Source organism: Hemiscyllium ocellatum, chromosome 30 (assembly GCF_020745735.1).
Source record: "Hemiscyllium ocellatum isolate sHemOce1 chromosome 30, sHemOce1.pat.X.cur, whole genome shotgun sequence".
In the NCBI taxonomy this organism is placed as follows: Eukaryota; Metazoa; Chordata; class Chondrichthyes; order Orectolobiformes; family Hemiscylliidae; genus Hemiscyllium; species Hemiscyllium ocellatum.
The window spans coordinates 45836168-45864043 of record NC_083430.1 but is presented as its reverse complement, the minus strand read 5'-3'; the positions used below and the strand labels follow the sequence as shown (position 1 = coordinate 45864043).

Here is a 27876-nt window from a genome sequence, read left to right as displayed (position 1 = left end):
TAGATCTTACAAGAAATAGGCAGCAGAGTTTCAGATGATCACAAGTTTTATGGAGGACATAATATGAGACACCATTTAGGATTGCATTGGAATAATCGAGTTTATATATAATGATAAAGGTATGAGTGAGTGTTTCAGAAATAGATGAACTGAGGCAGATGAAGAGGAGTGACATTACACAGATGGAAATAGTCTTATTGATCGCATGGATATGAGGTTGGAGATAATTTTGGGATCAAATATGACACCCAAGATCAAAAACAGACTGGCTTAATCTCGGATTATTGTTAGGGAAAATCGTAAAATTGGGAGTTATAAAATGAAGCTTCAAATCGATTTGAAAATAATGCCTTTACTCCTCCAAGTATTTATTTGGGTGAAATTTCAACTATTCCATTCTGGATAAATCATAAGACAACATCACAAATAAGGTAAAGTCACCATAGTCGTACTGAATGGTACAACTGCTCATTCATTAAAGAGAGATGACTGGTGGTATTTTAATCTGGGAGTCAGCATGCCTGAGGTGAGGGGAGAGATTGAGAAGGAGAGTCTTTCATGGTAACGATAGCCAATGTGGGAATTGAACCTGCAGTTTAAACCAGCTGTCCAGCCAACTGAGCTTAACTGACCCCTATAAGGAAGAACATTTGTATTGTAAGCAGTTCTGATTTTTGTGATGAATGTATCTTATGAGGAAAGGTTGGGCCCATACTCATTGATGTTGAGAAGAATGAATGGTGATCTTATTAAAGCATAAGATTCGGAGGGGACCATAATGGGGTAGAAGTGGAGAGCATTTTTTCCTCTTGGGAATTTAAAGATGGGAGGGCTCAGTTTAATGATAAAGGACTTCCACTTAAGACTGATTTGAGGAGGTATCTCGTCTCTGAGGATCATTAATTTTTGGAATTGTTTTCCACAGATCAGTGGAGGTTGGATCTTTGAATCTATTCAGGCTTACCACTAATCTACACCACATTGTTTTTTTTTCTTTAAACTTAATGCTAGTGTTTACTTCCCTAGTTGGCCATGTTTATCTTATCCCCTTCCTAGAACCCTTATTTATCACTGGGATATATCATTGCTGTGAGTCTCTTTCTATTTTCTTAAACATCCTTCATTTTTCCTCCACCATCTTTACTGCTAAATTCATTTCTCAGCCCAGTCCAGCTGGCTCTGTCCTCTCTTCATTTGTAATTTGGGTTGTTTCTGACCCATATTCCTTCACCTCAAACAGTGTTAATTTCTACCGTATAAGTTCATAAGATATAGGAGCAGAATTAGGCCATTTATCTCATCAGGTTTGCTCCACCATTCAATCATGGCTGACATGCTCCTCATTGCTATTTTCCTGCTTTCTCTCCATTTCCCTTCAACCCATTACCAATTAAAAATCTGTCTAACTTACTGTCTCAGCAGCCCCTGCACTTTGGGGTAGCGGATTCCACATATTCCTGACCCTTTGGGAGAGGTAGTTTCTCGGTTAGAGTGTTGCTGGAAAAGCACAGCAGTTCAGGCAGCATCTGAGGAGCAGGAAAATCTGTAGTTTCTCTTCAACCCTGTTTTAAATTTGCAACACCTTATTTTAGAACTATGAGCTCTCCTAGAATGCCCCACAAGAGGAAGCATTCGCCCCATGTCTATTTTATTCACACCTTTTATTATTTTGAGTATCTCAATATGATCTCCCCTCATTCTCCTAAATTCCAGAGAGTACAGGCCTAAACTGTTCAATCTCTCTTCATATGACAAACCCCTCATCTCTGGGATTGATCTAGTGAACTTCCTCTGAACTGCCTCCAATGCCATTATATTTTTTTCTCAAATAAGGGGACCAACACTGTGCAGAATACTCCAGGAGTGGTCTCACCAATACCTTGTATAGTTGCAACAATACTTTCTTATCTTTTATTCTATTCCCTTAGCTATGAAAGTCAACATTACATTCTCTTTCTTTATTATCTGCTGTACTTGTATGCTAGTTTTCTGTGACTCATGAGCACGTACACCTAGTTCCCACTGCACCAGAGCACACTGAAGTATCTCCCCATTAAGATAACAGGTCGCCTTCCCATTTGTTCGACCCAAATGCATGATCTTGCACTTATCCACGTTAAACACCACGTACCACATTTTGACCCTCTCTCCTATCCTAATTATATATCCATTTGTAAGGTTCTTATTTCCTCATTCCATTTACCGTCCGACCTATTTTTGTGTAGACAACAAATTTGGTTATAGAGCCTACTATCTTTGTATCCAAGACACTAATGTAGATTGTAAATAGCTGGGATCCAAGGACCGAACCCTATGGCACTCCACTAGTTACATCTTACCATCCAGAAAGATAAGTATTTATCCTGACTCTGTCTTCTGTCCATCAGCCAGTAATCCAGCCAGACTAATAAATTACCCTAATCACATACGATCCAACCTTGTGAATTAACCTTTTCTGCGGCACCTTATCAAACTCTTTCCAGAAGTCCAGATGAATTACATTCAGAGTATCCCTGTTACCCACTTTGCTTGTTACTTCTTCGAAGATTTCGAGCAAATTAGTCAAGCATGATTTACCCTTCATAAAACCATGCTGACTCTGATGGATAGTGTTTTGACTTTCCAAATGCCCTGATATTGCTTCCTTGATAATTGATTCTAACACTTTTCCAACAGTATATGTTAAACTATTATAATCACTGTTCCCTAGGGGATCTTTTACTCTGATATTAATTATTAAATTGTCTCATTATACGTCACTAGATCTAGAATAGCCTGATTCCTGGTTGGACCCACAGTATATTGTTGTAGAAAACTAAGAACAGACATTGATAAAGAAACAAATTGCTTTATATCTGGAGGAAAAGAAAAGTATAAATTTTAGGACTGACACTACAGTCGGTTCTGATACAACACGATAGTTCCATTCTCGTGTTATAAGTAAATTGCGCAGTCGCCGTGCTATTTAAACTAATGGGGCCGGAATCGCATTATAGTCAATGCGGGTAAGGAAAGTTTGCATTCTACAGATAACAGTTTTTAAATTGTTCAGTCGCGTTAAAGCCAATTCCTGTTGAAGAAATGCACGTTATAGTGGAACCGACTGTACTTCTGTGAATTTCTTGAAAATGTAGAGGCTGATTTGCTCAACTAAAGAATTACTTTGCTGTAATAGTGGTTTCTACATCCTTGGAACATTTATAACGTCTGTTATAGCTGGGAAATTACTTCTGGAGTTTAGCCACTGTTGTAAAGTAGGTAAACATGGCTGACAGTTTTATTTGGAGCAAGATCCCCCAAGCAACAATTAGATAAATAACCAGATTATCTGTTTTGATGTTTTTTGTTTTGACATTTGAAAAAAATCATGCCTTTTTTGAATAATGCCCTGGACTATCCAGAGGACAGTTAAAATTCTTAGTTTCATATAACACCTTTTAAAGTGCACCACAGGGACAGGAATTGCTGTTGCATGTTCCAAGGTTTAGATGTTTCAAAAGGTATGGAGGGGGTGGGGGGGGGCCGGTGGAGTGGCATTGCTAATCAGGGATAGTATCATAGCTGCAGAAAGAGAGGTAATTGAGAAGGGTTTGTCTACAGAATCAGCATAGGTGGAAGTCAGAAACAGGAAAGGAGCAATCACTTTATTAGGAGTTTTCTACCAGCCCCCCAGTAACAACAGAGGCAAGGAGGAGCAGATTGGGAGGCAGATTTTGGACAGATGCTGGCATAACAGGGTTGTTGTCATGGGTGACCTTAACTTCCCAAATATTGATTCAAGCCTCCTTAGTTTAAATAGTTTGGATGGAGCAGTTTTTGTCAGGTGTGTCCAGGAAGGGTTCATGATGTAATATGTAGATAGGCCGACTACAGGGGAGTAAAAAATCAGGTCTGCAGATGCTGGAGATCACAGCTGCAAATGTGTTGCTGGTCAAAGCACAGCAGGCCAGGCAGCATCTCAGGAATAGAGAATTCGACGTTTCGAGCATAAGCCCTTCATCAGGAATAAGAGAGAGAGCGAAGCAGGCTAAGATAAAAGGTAGGGAGGAGGGACTAGGGGGAGGGGCGATGGAGGTGGGATAGGTGGAAGGAGGTCAAGGTGAGGGTGATAGGCTGGAGTGGGGTGGGGGCGGAGAGGTCAGGAAGAGGATTGCAGGTTAGGAGGGCGGTGCTGAGTTGAGGGAACCGACTGAGACAAGGTGGGGGGAGGGGAAATGAGGAAACTGGAGAAATCTGAATTCATCCAAATTTTGTTGTTTGGAATGTAGTTCGGAGTCCGTGTGGGATCAGTCGGTTCCTTAGGCAGGTGCTGAGGAAGGAGATGTGGCTGTGGTAATGACTACAGGGGAGGCCATATTGGATTTGGTGCTTGGCAATGAACCATGTCAGGTGTCAGATCTGTCAATGGGAGAGCATTTTGGAGGGAGTGATCTCAATTCCCTGATCTTTACTATACTCATGGAGAGGGACAGGAGCAGATGGTATGGGGGAAAGTATTTAATTGGGGGAGGTGGGAATTAGTTAGGCAGGAACTGGGGTGCCTAAATTGGGAACCGACAATCTCAGGGAAATGCATGACAGAAATCTGGAGGTTGTTTAGGAAGCAATTGCTGATGGTGCTGGACAGGTTTGTCCCATTTGAGGCAAGGGAAGGATGGTAGGTTGAAAGAACCTTGGGTGACAAGGGATGTGGAACATCTAGTCAGGAGGAAGAAGGAAGCTTACTTAAGGTAGAGGAGGCAAGGATCAGACAGGCTTTAGAAGTTTACAAGGTAGGAAGGAACTGAACAATGGACTTAGGAAAGCTAGAAGGGGGCATGTAAAACTTTAGCAAGTAGGATTAAGGAAAACCTTAAGGCATTCTACAGTTATGTAAGGAACAATAGGATGGCCAGAGTGAGGGTAGGGAAGATCAGAAATTGTGGAGGGAACTTGTGCCTGCAGTTGGAGGAAGTAGAGCATGCCCTTAATGAATACTTTGCTTCTGTATTCACTACTGAGAGGCCCCCTTGACATTTCTGAGGGTTCCGTGAAACAGGTTGATGTTAGGAAGGAGGATGTGCTGAAGATATTGAAAAACATAAGGATAGATAAATCCCCTGAGCCAGACAGGTTATACCCGAAGTTATTATGGGAAGTGAGAGAAGAGATTGCTGTGCCTTTGACAATGATCTTTGCGTCCTCATTGTCCACTGGAGTAGTGCCAAATGATTAGAGGGTGACAAATGTTATTCCCTTGTTCGAGAAAGGGAATAGGGATAATCCTAGGATTACAGACCAGTTGTCTTACATCAGTGATGGGCAAAGTGTTGGAGTGGATTCTGAGAAACAGCATTTATGATTACTTGGAAACTGTAGTTTGATTCAAGATAGTCAGTATGGCTTTGTGAGGAGCAAGTCATGCCTCATGAGCCTTGTTGAATACTTTGAGGATGTGACAAAACACATCGAATGTAGAGTAGTGAATATGGTGTATGTGGATGTCAGCAAGGTGTTTGATAAGGTTTCCTCTGGTAGGCTCATTCAGAAAATAGAGAGGCATGGGATACAGGTAAACATAGCTGTCTGGATACAGAATTGGCTGGCCCATGGAGGACAGAGGGTGATGGTAATTGGAAAGCATTCAATCTGGAGCTCTGTGACCAGTGGTGTTCCGCAGCGATCAGTCCCGAGACCTCTGCTATTTGAGATTTTTATAAATGACTTGGATGAGGAAGTGGAAGGGTTGGTTAGTAAATTTGCCGATGACCCGAAGGTTGGTGGATAGTGTGGAAGACTGTTGTAGGTTGCATGGGACAGGATGCAGAATTGAGCTGAGAAGTGGCAGATGGAGTTCAACCTGAACAATGTGAAATGATTCACTTGGAAGGTCTAATTTGAATGCAGAATACAGGGTTCAAGGCAGGATTCTTCGCAGTGTGGAGGAACCAGCCCCACTACCCTGTTGCTGAACAATTCAACTCCCCCTCCCACTCTGTCAAGGGCATGCAGGTCCTGGGCCACCTTCACCACCAAACCACTACCACCTCCTGGAGGAGGAATGCCTCATATTCTGCCTTGGGACCCTGCAACCATGTGAGATAAATGTGGATTTCAATAGCTTTCTCATTTCCTCTCCCCCATATTATCCCAGTCCCAAGCCTCCAACTCAGCACCACTCTCCAGACCTGTCCATTCACTTCCCCACCCTGACCTATCGCCTTCTCCCTCACCTTCATCCATTTATCACTTTCTGAACTACCTTCCCCCAAACCCCACCTCCCTCCCTTTTATCTCTCAGCCCGACCCACAAGTCTCATCCCTGATGAAGGGCTTATGCCCGAAACGTCGATTCTCCTGCTCCTCTGACACTGCTTGACCTGTGTGCTTTTCCAGCACCATGCTCTCAACTCTGATTTCCAGCATTTGCAGTCCTCGCTTTCTCCTAGTTGATTTTAACCTTACTGCAAAGCCTCTTCCAAGGATGCCTACCTGGAAGAAATTCTCCTCCTATCTCTGCAAAGATCTGAGAGTCCCTTTCTCACTTTAACCCCCTTCAATTCTTCTCCTCTGGCTCTTCAGCCACGTCTTCGAGCAGATTTGCTACCACAGTCATATCTCCTCCTTCAGTGCCTGCCTACAGAACCATCTGATTCTACACTGACTCCGGACCACATTCAGATCAACCCAGTTTGGACCTGAATAGGATACCCAGTACACACTACGAATCCAAAAGCTTCAACAACGATTCTCTTTCCGGATCCTCCGCTCCATGCTATCAGCCATGCGCCGTCATCTATTCTACCTGCAGTCAGTCCTGCTCCAGCTCAGAGCCACACTTTCCCAAACCTGCAAAGGACCTCTGCATTTCCACGTTCTTATAAGAATACATGAGCTCAACAAATGATTTTTCACTAACGCATTAGACATGAAAGAATGTAAGTTAAACAAACTTTCAAGTACTTCCCTCAATACACTGGTTTCTTCGAACCTTCTAGAATCTTCTCCTGACCTCTGGAACCATCCAGGTGCTATTAGCCACATGGCCACTCCTTCCATGAGCGCTGGGGCAATCGATGCCGTCACTTCCGCCCCGATGCTGCCGCATGGTCCACAGCCACTAATAACCACACCACCTCTGAGGACGCTGTCCACCCAACCACCTCCATGACTGCCAAGAAGACCACCGTTATAGGATCCACTGACACCGCTAGATTCACCAGCACAGACATGATACCACCTTGCACGTCACCTTTGCCCCTGTAGTTGCCACCGCGGCAGCCACTTCCACCTTGCTGGAACGCTGTATTGTCAACTCATTCCTGATGCCCGAAACATCAATTCTCCTGCTCCTCAGATGAGACCTGATCTGCTGTGCTTTTCCAGCACCACACACTCAACCCTGATCTCCAGCATCTGCAGTCCTCACTTTCTCCTAGTGTGGAGGAACCAAGAGATCTTGGGGTCCATGTCCATAGATCCCTCCAAGTTGCCACCCAAGTTGATAGGTTTGTTAAGAAAGCATATGGTGTGTTGGCTTTCACTAGAGGCGAATTGAGTTCTAAGAGCTGCGAAGTTATGCTGCAGCCTTTTATAACCTTGGGTTCGACCACAATTGGAATATTGTGTTCAGTTCTCGTTGCCTCCATATAGAAACTATGTGGAGAGGATGCAGAAGAGATTTACCAGAATGCTGCCCAAACTGGAGAGCAGGTCTTATGAAGAAAAGTTGAGGGAGCTAGGGCTTTTCTCATTGGAGCGAAGAAGGATGAGCAATGACTTGACAGAAGTGTACAAGATGTTGAGAGGCATAGATAGAGTGGATAGCCAGAGATTCTTCCCAGGGCAGAAATGTCTATTACGAGGGTGCATAATTTTTTAAGGTAATTTAAGGAAGGTTTAGGGGAGATGTCAGAGGTTCTTTACACAGTGTGGTAGATACGTGGAATGCACTGCCAGCAGTGTTCGTAGAGTCTGATACATTCGGGACATTTAGCAATTCTTGAAAAGGCACATGGAAGATAGTACAATGAAGGGTATGTCGGTTAGTCTAATCTTAGAGTCAGATAGAAGGCCAGCACCACGTTGAACCCAAGGGCCTGTACGGTATTGTTCTGTATTGTATATTCCATATTCAGTGAAGCTGGTTTTCAACTCTGTTTCTTGCTCCACTAATACTACCAGACCTGCTGAATTTCTCAGCACTTTGTTTTTATTTCAGATCTTGAATTGACCAAGTTTTATTGTATTTTGATAATGATAAAGAGATTTCCACTTGTGATTATTTTTGTGTCTTGTTCAGTAATGTATTTCTGTTCTGTTCAGAGATTCATCCAGCATAGTGTTCATTTTTACTTCTGTTTGACAAGTATTTAATGCAGCTTTCATTTTGTTTCAGAGTTGGTTAGATCTTACCAAAGAAATTAAGAAGCAGTTACAAGGTAAATGTATTTTTGTGTGTAATAAAGCTTAATTCATCCAAAACTATGGAACTAAACTACTCAAGTGTTGGGGGGGGGGGGGGGGGGGAAACAAACACTCCTCCCCAGCAGGATTCTTTTGTCTGATGAATTCTGAAACTTGAGAGGTTTTTTGCAGAAACCATTATAAAATCTAACCATCTAAATAATTTAAATTATACAGGCCCATGAAATATTTTTTATGTGAATTTGGTGCAGGAATTATAATGATTACTTTCTACCTATCTTTGCATGAATTCTTCCAGATTGGTTTGTGTCAGGTTACTTAAAATGGCATGTTTCCTCACTGTGTATTTGTTTGTCCTTTGATTGTAACTTATATTGCTGTTCTCAGGTAAGGTTTATGTAACATTTAGCGTACTAGTTGTTGCAAGGGTTTATATCAACAGTTATCCATAATCGGGGTATTTTTAATTGAATTGAACATAATCCTAATATAATAGCAATTGAAGAAGAATTCTAAATAATATCTTGTGGATAAAGAATTTATTATTACAATCCAAAATACAACAAACATTTTAATAACCAGTACCTCTGGGGCAAGAAGTGTACCAGTTGATCAAATGTTTGGATTGATCAAGAGGTCCATATAATCTTTGTAAAAACACATACTAAGTTCTAGATAAGTAATACGGGGGGTGTACACATCACTGTTTTACTTTATTTACATCATATATCAGTTAAATGAAAATGCAGCTTTGCTTTGAATAAAACAGAGGCAGAGAGCCTTCTCACTTGCATCCTCAACTGACTATCCAAGGGTTGTGGTAGTACTGTAAACTTCCGATATTTCAGGTATATTAGTTTTGCTGGTTTATCGAGAATACTGATTTATAAGGTGCCGGTTAAAATAAAGTTTGCTGTATTGTGTAAAATAATAAAAATGAAAACTCTTCATCTCCTGACTTTCAGAGGGAAAGAGAAGTTAAAAGTAATAAAGTAAATAGAGGTGTATGGTTATTTACCATTAAAATGCTTTCATAAACGCAGTTTAACAGAGGGCAGATTTACAGTAACTAATATCCTTTAAATTATTTGAGACAAAGTCAGTGCTTTTTGTCCTAGTTAGAATTTGCATATTTCAATGTTCTATTTAGTTAATAGACTCCATATTGTGAATTGCTTAAGAAGAAATATAATAAAGAAGAAAATTTGCATTTCTAGCCCCCTTTTGTATCCCTGAAATGTCCCAAAGCACTTCACCTGCTGAAGTATTATTGATGTATAGTTGCTGTTGTAATATGGGGAGCTTTAATAGCATTAAATCTTTGATTAGATAGGCTGTATCGTTGTCAGTAGGTATAAAAACATTTTTTTTTGGTGCTCTGAGGGTAATTGTTGGAAATCACACCCACATCAATAGATAACTGATCAGACTGTTGACAAGTAGCAAAGAAAAATTTTAAAGTTTTCATGTACATTTGAAGGGAAATGTCTGAGGTGGCAACTCCAAAGCATCCTGCCTGTGTGGAGGTAAAGAACTACCCTTCAAACAATGCCTTATGATTGATGGCATCAGTTTTACCAGGTTTATGGAGATTTTAGTTTTTGCCTGTAGTGCATTCTAAAGAAAATATAAGAAACATTCCACATGCAATGCTTTAAGTATTTTCTTCATTACAGATGTAGTAGGTTGTTTGATTGTGACAATTTACTTTAAATCATTTTTGTGGTGAATAAAGGAGAAGAAGGCACCCAAGGGAGAAACAAACTATTAAGAGTTTTAGATTGGGGGTGATTAATCTAAACATTGCAAAATAGCATTTATCAAAACTAGCGTGCAGCTAATATCAGAAAAAATACATAAATTGGAAAAAACAGCACTGCTGAGAGCAGTCCTTCAATTACAAAAACCAATGTTTCTACCAAACTGTGCTCCATCAGTAATATTCAGGAATGTTCTACACAGGGAGCAAATGAGTTGCATATGATCAGCCTGCCCTTTTTAAGATCTGCACAGCTGTGCATAGATGTTCAATGTACTGTACAGTGGGGCAACAAACCAGCCTTGCACAGTAAACATAAGGTACAGCGGCGAGCATTGACTGAGACCTAACAGAAATGTTGATATTGTGGATGTTAACGTATGGAAGATGTTGGTGAGATCAGAGGGCTGTGTGAAGAGAGAATCTGGAAAATTAAAGATTTTCTGTATTGAAAACAGGTGATTTTATAGATGTGTGTGTATGCCTCATTTCCTGCATTGTAATGGTTCATTGAAGGTTGGCAAAATGCATGAGCTACTGCATTGGAGTTCTAAGTGAAATAACATGATCACACTCTAGAATAGGAATTGGATAAGGTAACTTTGGCCGAAGAAGTTCACTTAAAACTTTCCTTCCATTTATGAGACAACAATTTGAATTTACATTGTTCCTTTCATAGACAATGAACAGTACAAGTGAAAATAATTGTCAAATTTTATTTTTCTTATTTTTGGTTCAAACCACTTGAGCATTAAATAGCATTGCTTCTTATCCATGCAGTATTAAGTGGGTGATGCAATTTTCCAGAGATGGAATACTTTTAAAAAGGCCCTAAAATCTGTGGTCCACCCGTTTGTTAAATGGAAAAGGTCCCATGATAGTTCATGATCTCACTTGAAGAATAACAGGAACATTGCCTTGGTGCACTAGTAATATTTATCCAACGCTACTAAAGCCATTAATTTCTCAATATGGGTTGTAGCATCCTACATAATTGTATTTCAGAAGCAGTTGGCTGTAAGGACTGGAGACCTGTGATTATTTGGTGTGTCACAAGGATCGATGCTGGGTCCACTGCTTTTCATCATGTATATAAATGTTTTGGATGTGAACATAGCAGGAGCAATTAATAAGTTTGCAGTTGTCACCAAAACTAGAGGTGTAGTGGACAGTGAAGAAGGTTACCTCAGAGTACAATGGGATCTTGATTAGGTGGGCCAATGAGCTGAGGACTGACAGATGGAGTTTAATTTAGATGAATGTGAGGTGCTGCATCTTGGAAAAGCAAATCAGGGCAGGACTTATACACTTAATGGTAAGGTCCTGGGGAGAGTTGCTGAACAAAGAGACCTTGGAGTGCAGATTCATAGTTCTTTGGAAGTGGAGTTGCAGTTAGATGGATAGTGAATAAGGCATTTGGTATGCTTTCCTTTACTGGTGAGAGCATTGAGTATAGATGTTGGGAGGTCATGTTCCAGCAGTACAGGACATGGTTAGGGCTCTTTTGGAACATTGTGTGCAATTCTGGTGTCCCTCCTATCGGAAAGATGTTGTGAAACTTTAAAGGGTTCAGAAAAAAATTACAAGGATGTTGCCAGAGTTAGAGGATTTGAGCTATAGGGAAAGGCTAAATAGGCTGGGGATGTTTTCTGTGGAGCATTGGAGGCTGAGGGGTGACCTTCTAGAGGTTTATAAAATCATGAGGGGCATGGATTGAGTAAATAGACAAGGTCTTTTCCCTGGGATGGGGGAGTCCCGAACTAGAGGGCATATAAGTTTAGGGTGAGAGGGGAAAAATTTAAAAGCGACCTAAGGTGCGACTTTTTCATGCAGAGGGTGGTGCATGTATGGAATGAGCTGCCAGAGGAAGTATTAGAGGCTGGTACAATTACAGCATTTAAAAGTCATTTGAATGGGTACATGAATAGGAAGGGATTAGATGGATATGAGCCAAGTGCTGACAAATGAGACTAGACTAATTTAGGATATCTGGTCGACCATGGATGGGTTGGACAAAGGGTCTGTTCCTGTGCTATACATTTCTGATTCTATGTCTCTAAGTGTTGGGGCATCTGATGACATGAAAGAGGCAGCTAAATGCAAGTTTGTTATTTTTCTCCTTTTAAGAAGGTGTTAACTCCTTGTTGGAATGTAGTTTTATTCATTGTCTTGCTTTCTGTACCTCATTCAAGTAGCTGTTGGATGTCTTAACTTCAACAGTGTGTTCAGCTATTTAGCAGCTAAAACCTAATTTTATTTTCCCTTAACCACACAAACAAATCCCTCCCTCTTCCAAAGGGCGGAAGATATAAATATTTAAAAACAGGTACCAACAGATTTAAGAATAGCTTCTTCCCCAGTTTTACCTTTTGAATGGACAGCTCGTATATTAAAGTCGATCTTTCTCTGCAACTTCTATGGAACTGTAACTCTATATGCTGCATTCTGTTATGTTATCCTGATGTACATATATAAGTTATGATTTGCCTGGATAACATGCGAAACAATACTTTTCATTGAGTCCCAGTGCATGTGACAATAATAAATCAAATCAAAGATCACTGGAGCAATCATGATCGTTTTTGGTACTTCTCTTCTTTCCCTGGACTAGAAGTTCTTTCTGCTGGCCAGGTTTATAAAATAAAATGTTTTTGATTACCATGTTTTTTTTAAAATAAAATTTTAAATTCTATCCTACAACACATGGAATGTATAATAACACATCTTTGTATTCCAGGTGGACCTTGGGATTTTACATTCAATGTGAAGTTTTATCCACCTGATCCTGCGCAGTTGACCGAAGATATTACGAGGTAAAAAGTCTATTAAAACTCGTGTTATTAGTGGGAAATAAACCTTTAGTATATGCAGCCTCTAGTATGTTTTCTCAAGTTGGTATTACTTTAAATTTTAGGATGAGATGCAGGGAATTACTCTCTTTTAGTGGGTCTTGATTTTTTTAAAATTCTGGGCCACAGAGCTAATTGGTGAAGCAAGCCCAAAATGGTTTTGCTGTGGTTTTATTTTAATGTCATTTCAAATTTGGAGTCAGTGTTCCAGATTCTAATCACTCTGAAAGCTTGAGATCCTAGACATTGAGTAGAGGTACAGTAGAAAGGCATAGAAGGTAAACTCAAGCCATGTAAAGCATCAATTCAATCAAATATACCCAATTCTAGGCACCACACTGCAGGAAGGCCATGCAAGTTTTGGAGAGAGTTCGGAAGAGGTTTACCTGAATGGTGCCCGAGATGAGGAACTTGAGTTATGTGGAATAGATTGGACAAACCTCTATTTTAGGTAGGACAATTAAAGAGGAGATTTGAAAGTGACGTAAACATAAAGGGTTTATATCAAGCACCACAAACTGTTTCCAATGGCTGAGGTACCTATAACAAGGGAGCACCTTATTTAAAGTGATTAACAAATAAAATGGGAGAAAAATTTACAATAAGGGCAGTTAAGATTTAATTAGCTCTGTTTCAAAGTGTTGGAAGTAGAGTAGCCCTTAAAGAGGAATTGGATAATTACTTGAATGAGAAAAGATTTGTAGGGAAATGAGGAAGGAGAGGGACCATCTGTATTTCTTTGAAATTTGTATTTACATTTCATGGTTCTTTGAAATACCCAAAGCAGATTTTGATGAGCTAAATGGCTCTGTTTTGTGCTGTATAATTCCATGATCATTACTGGTTTTACTCTGCACATAGAAAGCATTTGAATACTATCTCGCCAATTATGATTTTTCTTATTTATTCATGGGATGAGGGCATCACTAGCTGGGTCAGCATTTAATCCTATTAAGAGTTAACCACATTGCTTTGGGTCCGGTGTCACTTGTAGGCTAGACCAGGTAAGGACGGCAGTTTCCTTCTCTAAGGGCATTAGTGAACCAGAAGAACTTTTCTGACAATTGACAACAAATTCATGATCATTGTTAGACTCTTCATTCCAAACTTTCATTGAGTTGAAATTCCACCATCTACCATTGTAGGATTCGAACCCAGGCCCCCAAAACATGACCTGGTCTCTGGGTTGACAGTCCAGTGATAATATCACTAAGTTGTTGCCTCCCCTTAATTAATGAAATATTTAAATTCAAATTTAAGTATTGGTCATGCAGAGCATGCTTGTTAGACATTGTGTTTAAAGTTTTAGTTTTCAAACTTTCATTGTTGCTTAAGTGTTTATGTTGTGTTCATTCCAGATACTACCTGTGTCTTCAGTTGCGTCAGGATATAGTTACTGGATGTCTGCCATGTTCATTTGTTACTCTTGCCCTATTGGGATCATACACTGTTCAATCAGAGCTGGGTGAATATGATCCAGAGTTACATGGAACAAATTACGTTAGTGAATTTAGGTTGGCCCCAAATCAAACAAAGGAATTGGAAGAGAAAATAATGGAACTTCATAAAACACATAGGTATGTATTCTTTCTTGGGAAAAAGTGCTGTTTACTCCAGTATTGTATCACTTGCATGTCAGAACGCTCAGGTATCAACAATTCCAGGTATTATGGAAAAATAATCTCCTCTGTCCGATGTTGGAGAAATTAAACTGTTCCATAAAGTAGGATTATAATTATTTTACCAATGTGTCATCTCCCATTTGACAATTAATAATGTCTATGTAATCTTAGTGTATGATCGGAATTTACTATTAGTGGTTTTCATGTTTTTATATCGTACTAGAATATTGATAAGAACTTGAAGGTAATCATGTGAACACTCTCTGATTTACATATTACGTAAAAGAGTTTTAATTTACATAATGTCTTTCAAGTCCTCAGGATGTCCCAAAACGCTTCATAGGAATTGAAATACTTGAACAAAGTAACTGTTATTGTAATACAGAAAATGTAGCAGCCAATTGTGTGCAAGGTTCCATGAACAACAGAATAAATGCTAGTAGGATGACTTTTCTCATACTGGTGGCTGTGGGAGAAATATTGGCAAGGGTTCCAGGGGCACTCCTCTGCTCTTACATAATAGATGTTACACATTAAATGAGTATGTTCGCCTGAAATGGTAAATGGTAATTTGGTTTGTCACCTCATCTAAAAGATGGTACCACTACAGTCAAAAACTTCCTATGTGCTGTATTGTTAATCTAGATTATGGGCACAGGTCATGGAAGTGACACCTTCATCTGTGTCAGATGATTGTGAGGACAAGTATACTACCATTGATGTTAAAATTTTGTAAATGATGTTAAGCTTTTATTATGTGAATCAAGTTAATTTTCTCTCCTCTTCATAGAGATGTACAGCATGGAAACAGACCCTTCAGTCTATATCTTCCATATGCTTTTCCACAGTAAATACTGATGCAAAATACTCGTTTAGTATCTCCCCATTTTTTTGTGGCTCCACACAAAGGCCACCTTGCTGATCTTTGAGGGGCCCTATTCTGTCCCTAGTTACCCTTTTGTCCTTAATGTATTTGTAAAAACCCTTTGGATTCTCCTTAATTCAATTTGCCAAAGCTATCTCATATCCCCTTTTTGCCCTCCTGGTTTGCTTCTTAAGTATACTCCTACTTCCTTTATACTCTTCTAAGGATTCACTCAATCTATCCTGTCTCTACCTTACATATGCTTCCTTCGTTTTCTTAACCAAACCCTCAATTTCTTTAGTCGTCCAGCATTCCCTATACCTACCAGCCTTTCCTTTCACCCTGACAGGAATATACTTTCTCTGGATTCTCGTTATCTCATTTCTGAAGGCTTCCCATTTTCCAGCCGTCCCTTTTACCTGCGAACATTTGCCCCAATCAGCTTTTGAACGTTCTTGCCTAATACCGTCAAAATTGGCCTTTCTCCAATTTAGAACTTCAACTTTTAGATCTGGTCTATCCTTTTCCATCACTATTTTAAAACAAATAGAATTATGGTCACTGGCCCCAAAGTGCTCCCCCAATGACACGTCAATCACCTGCCCTGCCTTATTTCCCAAGAGTAGGTCAAGGTTTGCACTTTCTCTAATACGTACATCCACATACTGAATCAGAAAATTGTCTTGTACGCACTTAACAATTTTCTCTCCATCTAAACCTTTAACACTATGGCAGTCCCAGTCTATGTGTGGAAAGTTAAAATCCCCTACCATAACCACCCTATTATTCTTACAGATAGCTAAGATCTCCTTACAAGTTTGTTTCTCAATTTCCCTCTGACTATTAGAGGAGTCTATAATACAATCCCAATAAGGTGATCATCCCTTTCTTATTTCTCAGTTCCACCCAAGTAACTTCCCCGGATGTATTTCCGGGAATATCCTCCCTCAGGACAGCTGTAATGTTGTCCCTTATCAAAAATGCCACTCCTCCTCCTCTCTTGCCTCCCTTTCTATCCTTCCTGTAGCATTTGTATCCTGGAACATTAAGCTGCCAGTCCTGCCCATCCCTGAGACATGTTTCCATAATTCCTTAGATATCCTAGTCCCATGTTCCTAATCATGCCCTGAGTTCATCTGCGTTCTCTGTTCGACCCCTTGCATTGAAATAAATGCAGTTTAGTTTGTCAGTCCTGCCTGCCCTGACTGACTCACTTCTGTTCTCAATGCAGTAACCGTTAAACACTCTTTAACCTCCTACGTCTGACAAGAAGTACACATCACTCTACTAAAGGCCATTTTTGCTCCTTCACAATCTACAGACCCAGAAAATACACAGTCTTATTCCTCTACAAAACATTGTCCCAGGTTAAATTAATAGTTATGGCTTATATTTTAAGTTTAATCAAGAGACATATCTCCAAAAACACATAATCAAGAAAGAACCCCCTCTACTCACTATGCAGCCTTTCTGTTGGACACACTTAAAACAAAGATTAAACAAAGATTCTGTGCTGTGAACCTCGCCCAAACAGGTTCCTTCAAGATCGGTTGTGATTTTCCCAGACACACTCCGATGTCCGGCGATATATGAATTCAAACAGCAAAGGCAGTAACTGTGCAGTCTGTCTGTCTATCTCTGTCTCTCTCTCCTGCACTGTCCTCACTGTTGTTCTTCCTTTTAAAACTGCTGTTGTTTTGACTTTTTTTTTTCCCAAAGTTCCAAAACAATGCAACAGCAAATGAAACAGTAATTGCTGCTCCTGGAATTCGAGGAAATCACCTCCAGCACCTAAAATACTTCCAAAAAGGAGTAGCTGTTACAGCCAGAAATTGTTCCTGTCCTCCATCTTGGATTACCCAGAAATCTGTATAAGTGACGATTATTTTTCAACTATGAATCAATTTTCTGTTTTCCAAAATTCACTAATTTGCCAACCCAGTTGACTAATCATAGAATTGAAGCTATTTTTTCAGATGGCCTCTCCAGGTATTGTTTGTACGTGTGTTTTGGACTACATTCTGTTTTCTCTTTCTCTTCCCATGGTTGGCAATATTTATAACTAGAACTAAGAGCAAGTTTTTTTTTGCATCGTGCGTCTGGTTCACAACCGCTTTGACTTTACGTCCATGTTAAATGACCAAATTTTACACCGAGAGCTAACTCCTTCCTTTGTCGATTGTGTGTTTATTAAATATTTCTGTGTATGTAGCTTATTAGATTTATTTAATGTTTTTAGTTCTTTGTAGACATTTTCATAGCTGAAGAGTATAAATTTTTATTTGTTCTTAAGCAGTCATGAATTCATTTACTGTCAGATTTGAGAAAGCTACTTTTCTCAAAAGAAGTTATGCAAATTCATAACTCTACTAATGACGTGACTTCATGCACATCTCACTGTTTTTGTGTCCTTAATTCACTGCTACAAGTTATTTGTCACATTTACGTATAGCTGAATACAGTAATCGGAAATGTATTTTCGACCAGTGTTATCAAGAGAAAAATGGAAGCATTAAAATGCCTTGACTTCAGACAGTCTTTCTCCCCACACTCATTGTCTTTTTAGCAATTCGTTGTCTTTATCTGCTTGAATGTTCTTGCAATATGCTGTATGCATTTTATGGGTGTTGGTCACCTTCTGGTACTCTGCCAGATTAACCATTCTGAGCATTTGAATCTAGACTGTTGGCATTCCTGAGTATGCATTTCCTAGACAGAACTGTGGTCAGTATTGTCTTTCCTAAACCAGATGTACAAAGATCAATTTAAACATGCCTCACATCATTTTGATATCAGCCAGTTTAACACAGACTGTAGGTGATATTGGGTATCTTCCTGTTTTATGGTACAGTTATTTGTTACCTGAACCAAATCATCAGGAGAAATGATCATACATAGATGATTTTATGATACCTATGCTTACTTACTTATTAGTAGTGCGTTTCATAATATTTGCATAAGGCTGCCAAGAATAACCATCGCAGTCAATTCTTTGAATTCAAAAGCTTCTAACACATTACTGTCTAGTATTGCCAGAGCTTCCTTTTCAAGTACAAATAAATTTGAGAACAGTGTGTGTTAAATCAGAGTTTGATATTTTCAGAAGTTGCTTGCAGATTGCAGTTTTAGTTGATATTGAAAGCTTTGACTACTAATGTGTCTTATTTTTGGCTTTTGACATTATTTTATCCTAGAGCTATGACTCCAGCACAAGCTGATTTGCAATTCTTGGAGAATGCAAAGAAACTTTCAATGTATGGTGTGGACTTTCATCCCGCTAAGGTACAAAGTCTGTTTCTTTTTTGCAATGTTTCAACCTACTGTTAAACAAAATCACTCTCCTATTTTTATAAAACATACTTGGCTTTTTATATGATTTTGTGTTGCTGGAAAAGCGCAGCAGGTCAGGCAGCATTCAAGGAACAGGAAATTCGACGTTTCGGGCATAAGCCCTTCATCAGGCTTATGCCCGAAACGTCAAATTTCCTGTTCCTTGGATGCTGCCTGACCTGCTGCGCTTTTCCAGCAACACATTTTCAGCTCTGATCTCCAGCATCTGCAGACCTCACTTTCTCCTTTTTACATGATTTTGGTCAGCCAGTTTCAACATCTATCTCTGACTTTCTACCTGTTACATATAAAAGTCTGTACTCGTAGCATAAATATTATAAATCAGCTTTGTTATGAGTTATTATTTGAATGGATTAGTTCTCAACAATTTGTGTTTCTTTCATCTTCAGACTTTAACTAATTTTATGTTAAAATAGAATTGGCAGCAGAAACGCGTAATTAAATGTTGATGGATTTCACTCATTTTATAAACATATCGAGACACAGAAATCTATCTTCCAGTTGCACATGTTTAGTTTAAGAATTGCAATGGTTAATTGAATAAACAAACTATTTTTACATGCAATCATAACTTTTCTTAATGTTTGAGACTAAGTGAATATTCAGTTGGGATTTATAAATGTCAAACTCGACTGAGTCTTTTCAGTCTGTAAATTGTATTATATGTTCTTAGGAAAAAATGGATAAATTTGACACTTGCTAATGTAACTAAAGACAAAATTACATATTTCGCTATTTGATTTAGGGCCATTGTTCAAGAGCTGCTCCTTTCTCATTGATCATCAGCAGCAATGTATTTAAATTCTGTTTCAGGAGGTAAAGACAGGCACCCTTCCACACTTCTGGGTTTTGGTTGTTGTGTCTTAAGTCTATTAAAATTTAAATTTCACCTCTAAACATTATTCCTGTAAGTGTTTAAAAATGCATAATAAGATGACATGAGCCTTTTGCTCGTGAGTGTGTTTCGTTTTAGAGGATATTGGATTTTGTTTAAGGAGCTTACTTGAAGTGGAGCCATATCTGTCAAGAGGTCGAAGTGGCATTAATTATGTATTTTAAATCCAACAGATAATTCTTCCTTTCTATATATGACTTCTAGCCAGTTTCTTTTTTTTTGAAACGGTGATCCACTTACTTGAGGTTGTGAATGCAGAGAAGGAGTGCTTGAATGTTTTTCGTATGAGTGAGCTTTGTGTCTCTAACACACTAACCTCTTATACATCTGCTACTCCTTTTACCTCACTATTGGTTGCAGAATATTTTGCCACACTTGCCCTACTCTAAGAACACCCTCCTTAAATCCTTCTACATCTTAATTTCCTTTAAAAATTTCATAACCTGACTTTTCAATCAAACTTTCTGTTTCACTATCTCATCTTTTTCTCCAATGCTTTACTTCAGTTTTTGGAATACCTTGGAATATTTTTAACGATGCTTTCTAAATTTACTTTTTAAATGTAGTAGTAGTTTATTTTTCTGTAAATCTGTAATTACTAATGTTTTGGTGGCAATGCAAGATGTCTGTTTATCGAAAATGCATTTTCTGTCACTCTTAATATAGTAATCCTATTTGCATAATCAAAAGTGCAACACTTTTTAGGTGGGTGTGAATAAAGTATTCATGTTTTCCAGAAAAAGCGTTGTGCAGAGCTGTAGTCACTAACAAGAACAATAAGAAAGGGAGATGACTGCATAAGTAGTGAGACGATAAGCAGAGGCTTATTATAAATGACCAAAATTTAAACTTTTAAATAATAACTGTTTAGAAAGCCTTCTATTTTCTGTCCTTTATGATGCAGCAGATTGTAATGCTTGACCATCTTTAAATTATGCAGATACATCATTGCCTGTACATCTGCATAAGATGAGAACTAAATAACTAAACTCCATTTATGAAGAAGCTCCTTGTTCTAACTTTACCTGGGTATTTATGTCTGCATTTTTCTGTCCAGTTGCAAATACTTATTTCCATATTGCTCTGTTGCCCACCTATTTAGTGTGCTTTTAATTTATGATATCATGCTTGATGTAAACAAATCCAAATCTGATCACCACTGGGAGGGGTGAGGAATAAGAAACTGTGCTTTAAATAAACGGTTTCTAATTGATTTCTCCTGTATTTGTTAACTAGATGAATGGTCACTTGATGCAAAAGCTACTTCCACCTCCTTGTTATTTTTTAATTTGTTCGAATAGGACCTTTTTAAAAAAAAGTTAACAGAATAACCTGGTAACTGTCCAATAAGAAGCAGAGTTTCAAGAGTGAAATTAGTGCTACAAGTTTTACATTTGAATCTTCTTGTTTTTCTTGGTAGTACTACACAATCTGCATTTTAGTTCTGATTTACTTCGAGAGGGAAGCAACTGTATAATTCAGAAAAAAAAATCAGTGGACATTTTTGTATTTATTCAGTTTGATTAGGATCTAAAAATGTTGTACGCTTTGTATGTTGGTATTGTGTTTAGTAACTCAGATGATTCACAATCCCTTTACCATGTAAGAAGCTTTTATCCATTCAATCCCAGTGACATTTATGAATGCACTGTTTTTCCATACTAGAAATAAGTAACATGCAGTTTTTTTTTGTTGCATAGTATAATTAACAGGATGTGAAGCCATTCTAGTCAGAGCAAGATAAATGTGGCAAAGGTCAGTTGGAGAACTACTTTGTCTTCTGGAACATTTGTGCAATGGATGCTAATTGGCTATATGTTCATGGACAGAGTTGAGTTTCACAACTGAAATTTCCATTTATGTTCCTGATTATTTGGGGACTTGTTACTCTTCAAATTTGTAAATCAATTTTTTCTCCAGTAATTTTAAAAATGGTTTACTAGGTATATTCTACTCCCAGTATTATAGTTCTCTGGTTTCATTGTCCTTTTCAACACTGCCTTCTTACCTGTCCCACCCATCAGTGCTCTGATATGTTTGTCTGATCAACAAGTTATATATTTAAAAATCACCCTTACAATAAAGTAACATGCCAAGATTAATTCTAAAACAGTAATTATAAAACAAATTATGGTATCAAACTGTGAAAAATGAGGTTAGGAAAGGTGACTAGAAGCCTGATAAGAAGAGTGGAGCATTTGTGTCTTAAAGGAGGTAAGAAAGAGAGATGGAGAAGTGTGGCTGAGGAGAGGGAATTAGGGAGCTTGGGGCACAGGCAACTGAAGACATGGCCATCAGTGATGGAGGAATCAAAATTTGAATGCAAAAGAGGCCAGAATTGAAGGAGTAAACTTAGAGGGTTGTTAAGAGGGACAACGTCACGAGGGATTAGAAACCAAGGATGAGATTGACAAAATTGAGCATTTTCCAGACTGGAAGCCAACGTAAGCCAAATAGCCATGGATGTTAGGTGATTGGGAGTGATGAAAATTAAAATAAGGACAACATAAGTTTTGGATGAACTCGGAGGCCAGTCAGGGCATTATTTAAATTAGCAAATTTACAGGCAGAGTCTGTCAGTGTTGTTGGAGGTCTTTTGATGGAGCCAGTATGTAATCAGAAGCTCAGTTTGTGACTAAATACAATACCAAGATTGCCAGGAATGTAGTCAGTGACTAAAGAATGGAGTTCATATCTTTGGTCATCCAAATATTTGGGTGGAATTTCTGTTCAACTACTAAAGACAAACACTGGAATGTTGAACTGTTAACATGGAGTTACCAGTTTGAGAGTCATTTGGTACAGTGCCTGGGTTATTCTTGAGACTATTAAAACGTAACTGAAGTAGTGATGTTTTCCCTTGGCCTTTTTGCTACTTATACAGTACCTAATGACAACTCTGGATAGTCTGAAGTCCTGAAGTGGAATGAAGTAAACACTGCAAGTTTCACACAACGTTTTTCTAATATTGTGATGTTTTTCAATTTTTACCATACCTTACAGATCTAAATAACTAATCTGTTATCATTTGTTTTAATTATAATAAATACTGTGGTCTTTTGAATAATTTCAGAGGAATTTTTGTTGGCTTTTGAGTGCCAAAGTATTACTATTTTTATGTAGTGAATTGTTTCTTAAATGGGTCTGTGCAATTAAAAAATGCAGGAAGTAAAATTGAGAATGAAAAATGAAAATGTTGTTATTGCATCTGTTGTATTGGATTTACCAAATATGTTAGTCAGGTAATGGAACAACATTTTCTAAAAAGCAAAACATTGTTTTATTGCACTTTCTGGAGTAGCACAATTACAGTGTTGTGCCTTGGTGCTATTTAATAAGATGACTAAATTGGAATTTTCTTTCTGACCGGACGTGTAACTCTTGGCTTTCACTAATCTTTTAATTCTCTTGTCTTTAGGACTTAGAAGGAGTGGACATCATGCTTGGGGTATGTTCAGGTGGTCTTCTTGTATACAAAGACAGGCTCAGGATCAATCGTTTTGCCTGGCCGAAAGTTCTTAAGATCTCATACAAACGCAGCAGCTTCTTCATTAAAATTCGTCCAGGAGAGGTATGTATGTACTGATATTTACCAGGAATTAGTTTTGGAAGAAAATGATTCATTTTCCTAAATTCAAATGTTTCTTTTTTTTAAAGAAATCACTATGCATCCAGTGATAGTTAACCAAGTGCTTCTTAAATGTGACTTCAAAGTAGATGAGTTATCTTAACTGAGAAATTCTGCTCTAATAGTGGTCATTGATGTCAATGCTAGCATTTAATCCCATTCCATATTGTGTTGCGTGATGGTAGTGGGCATTCGACTTGTATTGCTGATAGCAGTTTGATTCAACTAAGGGGTTTATTAGGCCATTCAGAGGGAAGTTAAGCATTGTTATTGTTTTGCGTGATGCTAGAGTTGCATACCAGGTGTGGAAAGAGTTTTCCTCCTCTAGGGAATGAGTGAATCACTTCAGTTTTCACAACGATCTAATAGCTTGTTGGTTACTTTTATTGATTTTTCTTTTTCAGGTTTTATAAAATTGATTCCAAATTCATGAACCATGTGGGTTTTGAATTCACATTGTCTAGATTATTAGTTCAGACTTCTAGACACGTTAAAATACTGTTCTGCACTTCACTGTGCAAGTGTTGATAAGTACTACATTGGATACTTAGTGTAACATAGGACATGGGTAGCAGAGTTTGGATGATCTCTGTTTTACAGAAAGTAGAATGTAAAAGACTGGCATGGTATATTGACATAATAAGATCTGAGGCACTAAAGCTCTGAATGAGGAGTCAAAATCAACAAATGTTTGAGCTAAAAATAAGTGGTCTTAGTGCAGACTTGTGGTTGGGAAGACATTGTGTTGAATATGGCACTAAGGCTTCAAAACTGTGGTTCAGTCATGGGCTTGTGCTCAAAGGCTTTGGTCTTCCCAATATTTAGTTGGATATTGAATGCAAATATATAAACAAGTTTCAGCATTTTAATGAGGAGAGAAAAAATAGAGAGAAATGACATAAGGAATGTCATTGCTACTCAGTGACTTTTTACACTAGCCATTGCTAGTTGAGGTTCTGATCCAGTCAACCAAATTCCAAACACCAGCACTGAAACAATTCATTCTTTCCTTCAAATATGTATTTGCATTTATTAATAGGCTCTTCAATTTGGAACATTGCAAAGCATGTACCTGCTAATTAAGCAGTTTTGCCAAGTAGTCACTACTGTGATGTAAGGACAATCGATAGAAATGTTTCCATATAGCAAGCTTCTGCAGTTATGAGATATATATGACAAGGCAATCCATTCTAGTTATCTTGTTGTAATTTTGGCCTTGAGTGGTCCACTTTGATCAGGTTAAGTTTCAGTAAATTACTATTCCAATGACCAGTATGTTATATCTCCAATTCCATATCATACTATTTAAATGCTGCTGCTTCTATATTTTGAATGTGGTGTGAGACTATACATGTGGCACCATCTATCCTTTTGATGGGAAAACACGAAAACAGAATACAAGTTTTGACAATAATATGGCACCATCTAATGTGGAATAAGTATATTACAGGTTTCACTTTGTGGAGATTACAATATTTTTACCATTCTAATTTTCCCCATTATTCCACCCTCTTAAAAATTCTGGCAGAATTCAGTTGGTGCAGATTACCTTTTAATACTTTTTTGAATGATTCTTCAATTTCGTGCACCGGATTGTCTTTGTCTCTGTCTCTGGGCTTTTTGTCCGTGACATGCAGTTAGGTTTAGTGCTGTCTTTGATACCCATTCTGCACTTCTAGTAGGAAGGATTGGAGGCTTTGCCCTTGTGATTTTATTTTTGTTCTCTTTAACATCTCCAGTGGCACCAGCACTGCTTGTCAATACTAAAGCCAATTACTTTTGTTGAATTGCTGACTTTTCTGAGAGCCACTTGTTGATCAAAAATCAAATTTGTGCTCAGTAGCTAAGTTTTTGCAGTTGCAAGCAAAATACTGCAAACCTGAGATAAAAATGGTTTATCTAATTGAATTATTTTAAGATGATTAAATAGTTCCCCATTTCCTCAGGTGCAAAGCGACATAACCTTCAAATGAGAAGTAGGCAGAGTAATGTTAGGAAGTATATCTTCCCTTAGACACTTGATGGCGCTATGGTTGCTAAAACCCCATTGTGCCAGTTACATTTCTGGCCAGCTATAACAAATACTTCGATTGCAAAAACAGTGAATAATTTGCCTCCTAGCTCCCTAAAGCCTAGTCATCATCTCCGTGGATACAAGTTAGGAGTGAGGAGGTTGAGCAATTCATCAACTTCACCAACACATTCCACCCTGACCTTAAATTTACCTGGACCATCTCTGACATCTCCCTCCCCTTCTTGGACTTCTCCATCTCCATTAATGACGACAGACTTGACACTGACATTTTTTACAAACCCACCGATTCCCACAGCTACCTGGATTACACCTCTTCCTATCCTATCTCTTGCAAAAATGCCATCCCGTATTCCCAATTCCTCCGCCTCCGCCATATCTGCTCCCAGGAGGACCAGTTCCACCATAGAACACACCAGGTGGCCTCCTTCTTTAGAGACCGCATTTTCCCTTCCCACGTAGTTAAAGATGCCCTCCAACACATCTCGTCCACATCCCGCACCTCCGCCCTCAGACCACATCCCTCCAACCGTAACAAGGACAGAACGCCCCTGGTGCTCCCCTTCCACCCTACAAACCTTTGCATAAACCAAATCATCCGCCGACATTTCCACCACCTCCAAAAAGACCCCACCACCAGGGATATATTTACTTCCCCATCCCTTTCTGCCTTCCACAAAGACCGTTCCCTCCGTGACTACCTGGTCAGGTCCATGTCCCCCTACAACCCACCCTCCCATCCTGGCACTTTCCCCTGCCACCGCAAGAACTGTAAAACCTGTGCCCACACCTCCTGCCTCACCTCTATCCAAAGCCCTAAAGGAGCCTTCCACATCCATCAAAGTTTTACTTGCACATCCACTAATATCATTTATTGTATCCGTTGCTCCTGATGTGGTCTCCTCTACATTGGGGAGACTGGGCGCATCCTAGCAGAGCGCTTTAGGGAACATCTCCAGGACACCCGCACCAATCAACCACACCGCCCCGTGGCCCAACATTTCAACTCCCCCTCCCACTCTGCCGAGGACTTGGAGGTCCTGGGCCTCCTTCACCGCTGATCCCTCACCACCAGACGCCTGGAGGAAGAACACTCCAGGCCTCGGAACACTTCAACCCCAGGGCATCAATGTGGACTTCAACAGCTTCCTCATTTCCCCTTCCCCCACCTCATCCTAGTTTCAGACTTCCAGTTCAGCACTGTCCCCATGACTTGTCCGACCTGCCTAGCTCCTTTTCCACCTATCCACTCCACCCTCTCTTCCCTGACCTATCACCTTCATCTCCTCCCCCACTCACCCATTGTACTCTATGCTACTCTCTCCCCACCCCCATCTTCCTCTAGCTTATCTCTCTATGCTTCCAGCTCACTGCCTTTATTCCTGATGAAGGGTTTTTGCCCGAAACGTCGATTTCACTGCTCGTTGGATGTTGCCTGAACTGCTGTGCTCTTCCAGCACCAGTGATGCAGAATCTGGTTTCCAGCATCTGCAGTCATTGTTTTTACCCTGTGTAATTGAATATTGCCTAATTGCCTGGATGAGTGCTGTTCCTATAACACTCCAGAAGTGCAACACCATTCAGAACAACATAATCACTTGATTGCCACCAAGATTGTTCCAATCCAGCAATTTCTACCAACTAGAAGAAAAAGTGTAGTATTTGCATGGCAACACCACCAGTTGCAAGTTGTACATTATCTTGCCATGGTATCATATTGCTATTCCTTCACTGTTACCAGGTTAAATTTGGAAATAGTGACCATAGTATGGTAGAAGTTAACCTTCAGTTTGAGTGGAAGGAACTTGAATAGAAAATGACTGTACTAAACTCAAATAAGGGTAATTGGAAAGGAATGAGGACAGAGCTGGCTGTAGTGTACTGCGTTAGGCGTTTTGCAGCAAAGATCTTTTGAGAAAATAGTTCAATGCTCACAATAAAGACATATTCCAATGAGGAAGAAGGATTCTAGGAAGGTGATTAACCATGGTTGGCTTATGAGGGAAATTTAGAATAACATCAGATTGAAAGAATAAAATACAATGTGTAAAAGATTAGTGGTAAGTCAAAGGATTGGGAATGTTCTAGAAACTCACAAAAGATGACCACAAAAAAAGTGAGAAAATAAACTTTGAGCTTAAACTTGCAAATAATACCAGGATAGACAACAAGCACGTCTTTGAAATCTATAAAAAGAGAGAAGCCAAAATGAATATAGGCCCCTTGGAGAATGAAGCTGGGAAAATAATGACGAACCAGTAAATGGCAGAGGAGTTGAATAAATTTGTTGCATCAGTCTTTGCAGTAGAAGACACCGATAGCAGTCCAAAATATTTAAATTTAAGTGGCAAAAGGAGAAAATAAATACATTAAATATCTCTGGAGCATATGTGGTAAGCAGTATGTGATCAGTCCCATGTACCTGTTGGGATGTATCATAGGATATTAAAAGAATTAGTGACAGAGGTG

The 27876-nt window shown here is 39.1% G+C and overlaps 1 protein-coding gene across 9 annotated transcripts in view; it reads left to right on the top strand.

Annotated features, from left to right (window-relative positions):
- epb41a (erythrocyte membrane protein band 4.1a) overlaps nucleotides 1-27876 on the top strand; it is a 159426-nt gene that overhangs the window by 70290 nt on the left and 61260 nt on the right. For all 9 annotated transcript variants that reach the window (XM_060847138.1, XM_060847135.1, XM_060847137.1 and 6 more), the window contains exons 5-9: nucleotides 8378-8420; nucleotides 12903-12978; nucleotides 14373-14591; nucleotides 18696-18783; nucleotides 23166-23318. In XM_060847138.1, the coding sequence (XP_060703121.1) occupies nucleotides 8378-8420; nucleotides 12903-12978; nucleotides 14373-14591; nucleotides 18696-18783; nucleotides 23166-23318 (579 nt within the window). The remainder of the gene's footprint in view (nucleotides 1-8377; nucleotides 8421-12902; nucleotides 12979-14372; nucleotides 14592-18695; nucleotides 18784-23165; nucleotides 23319-27876) is intronic.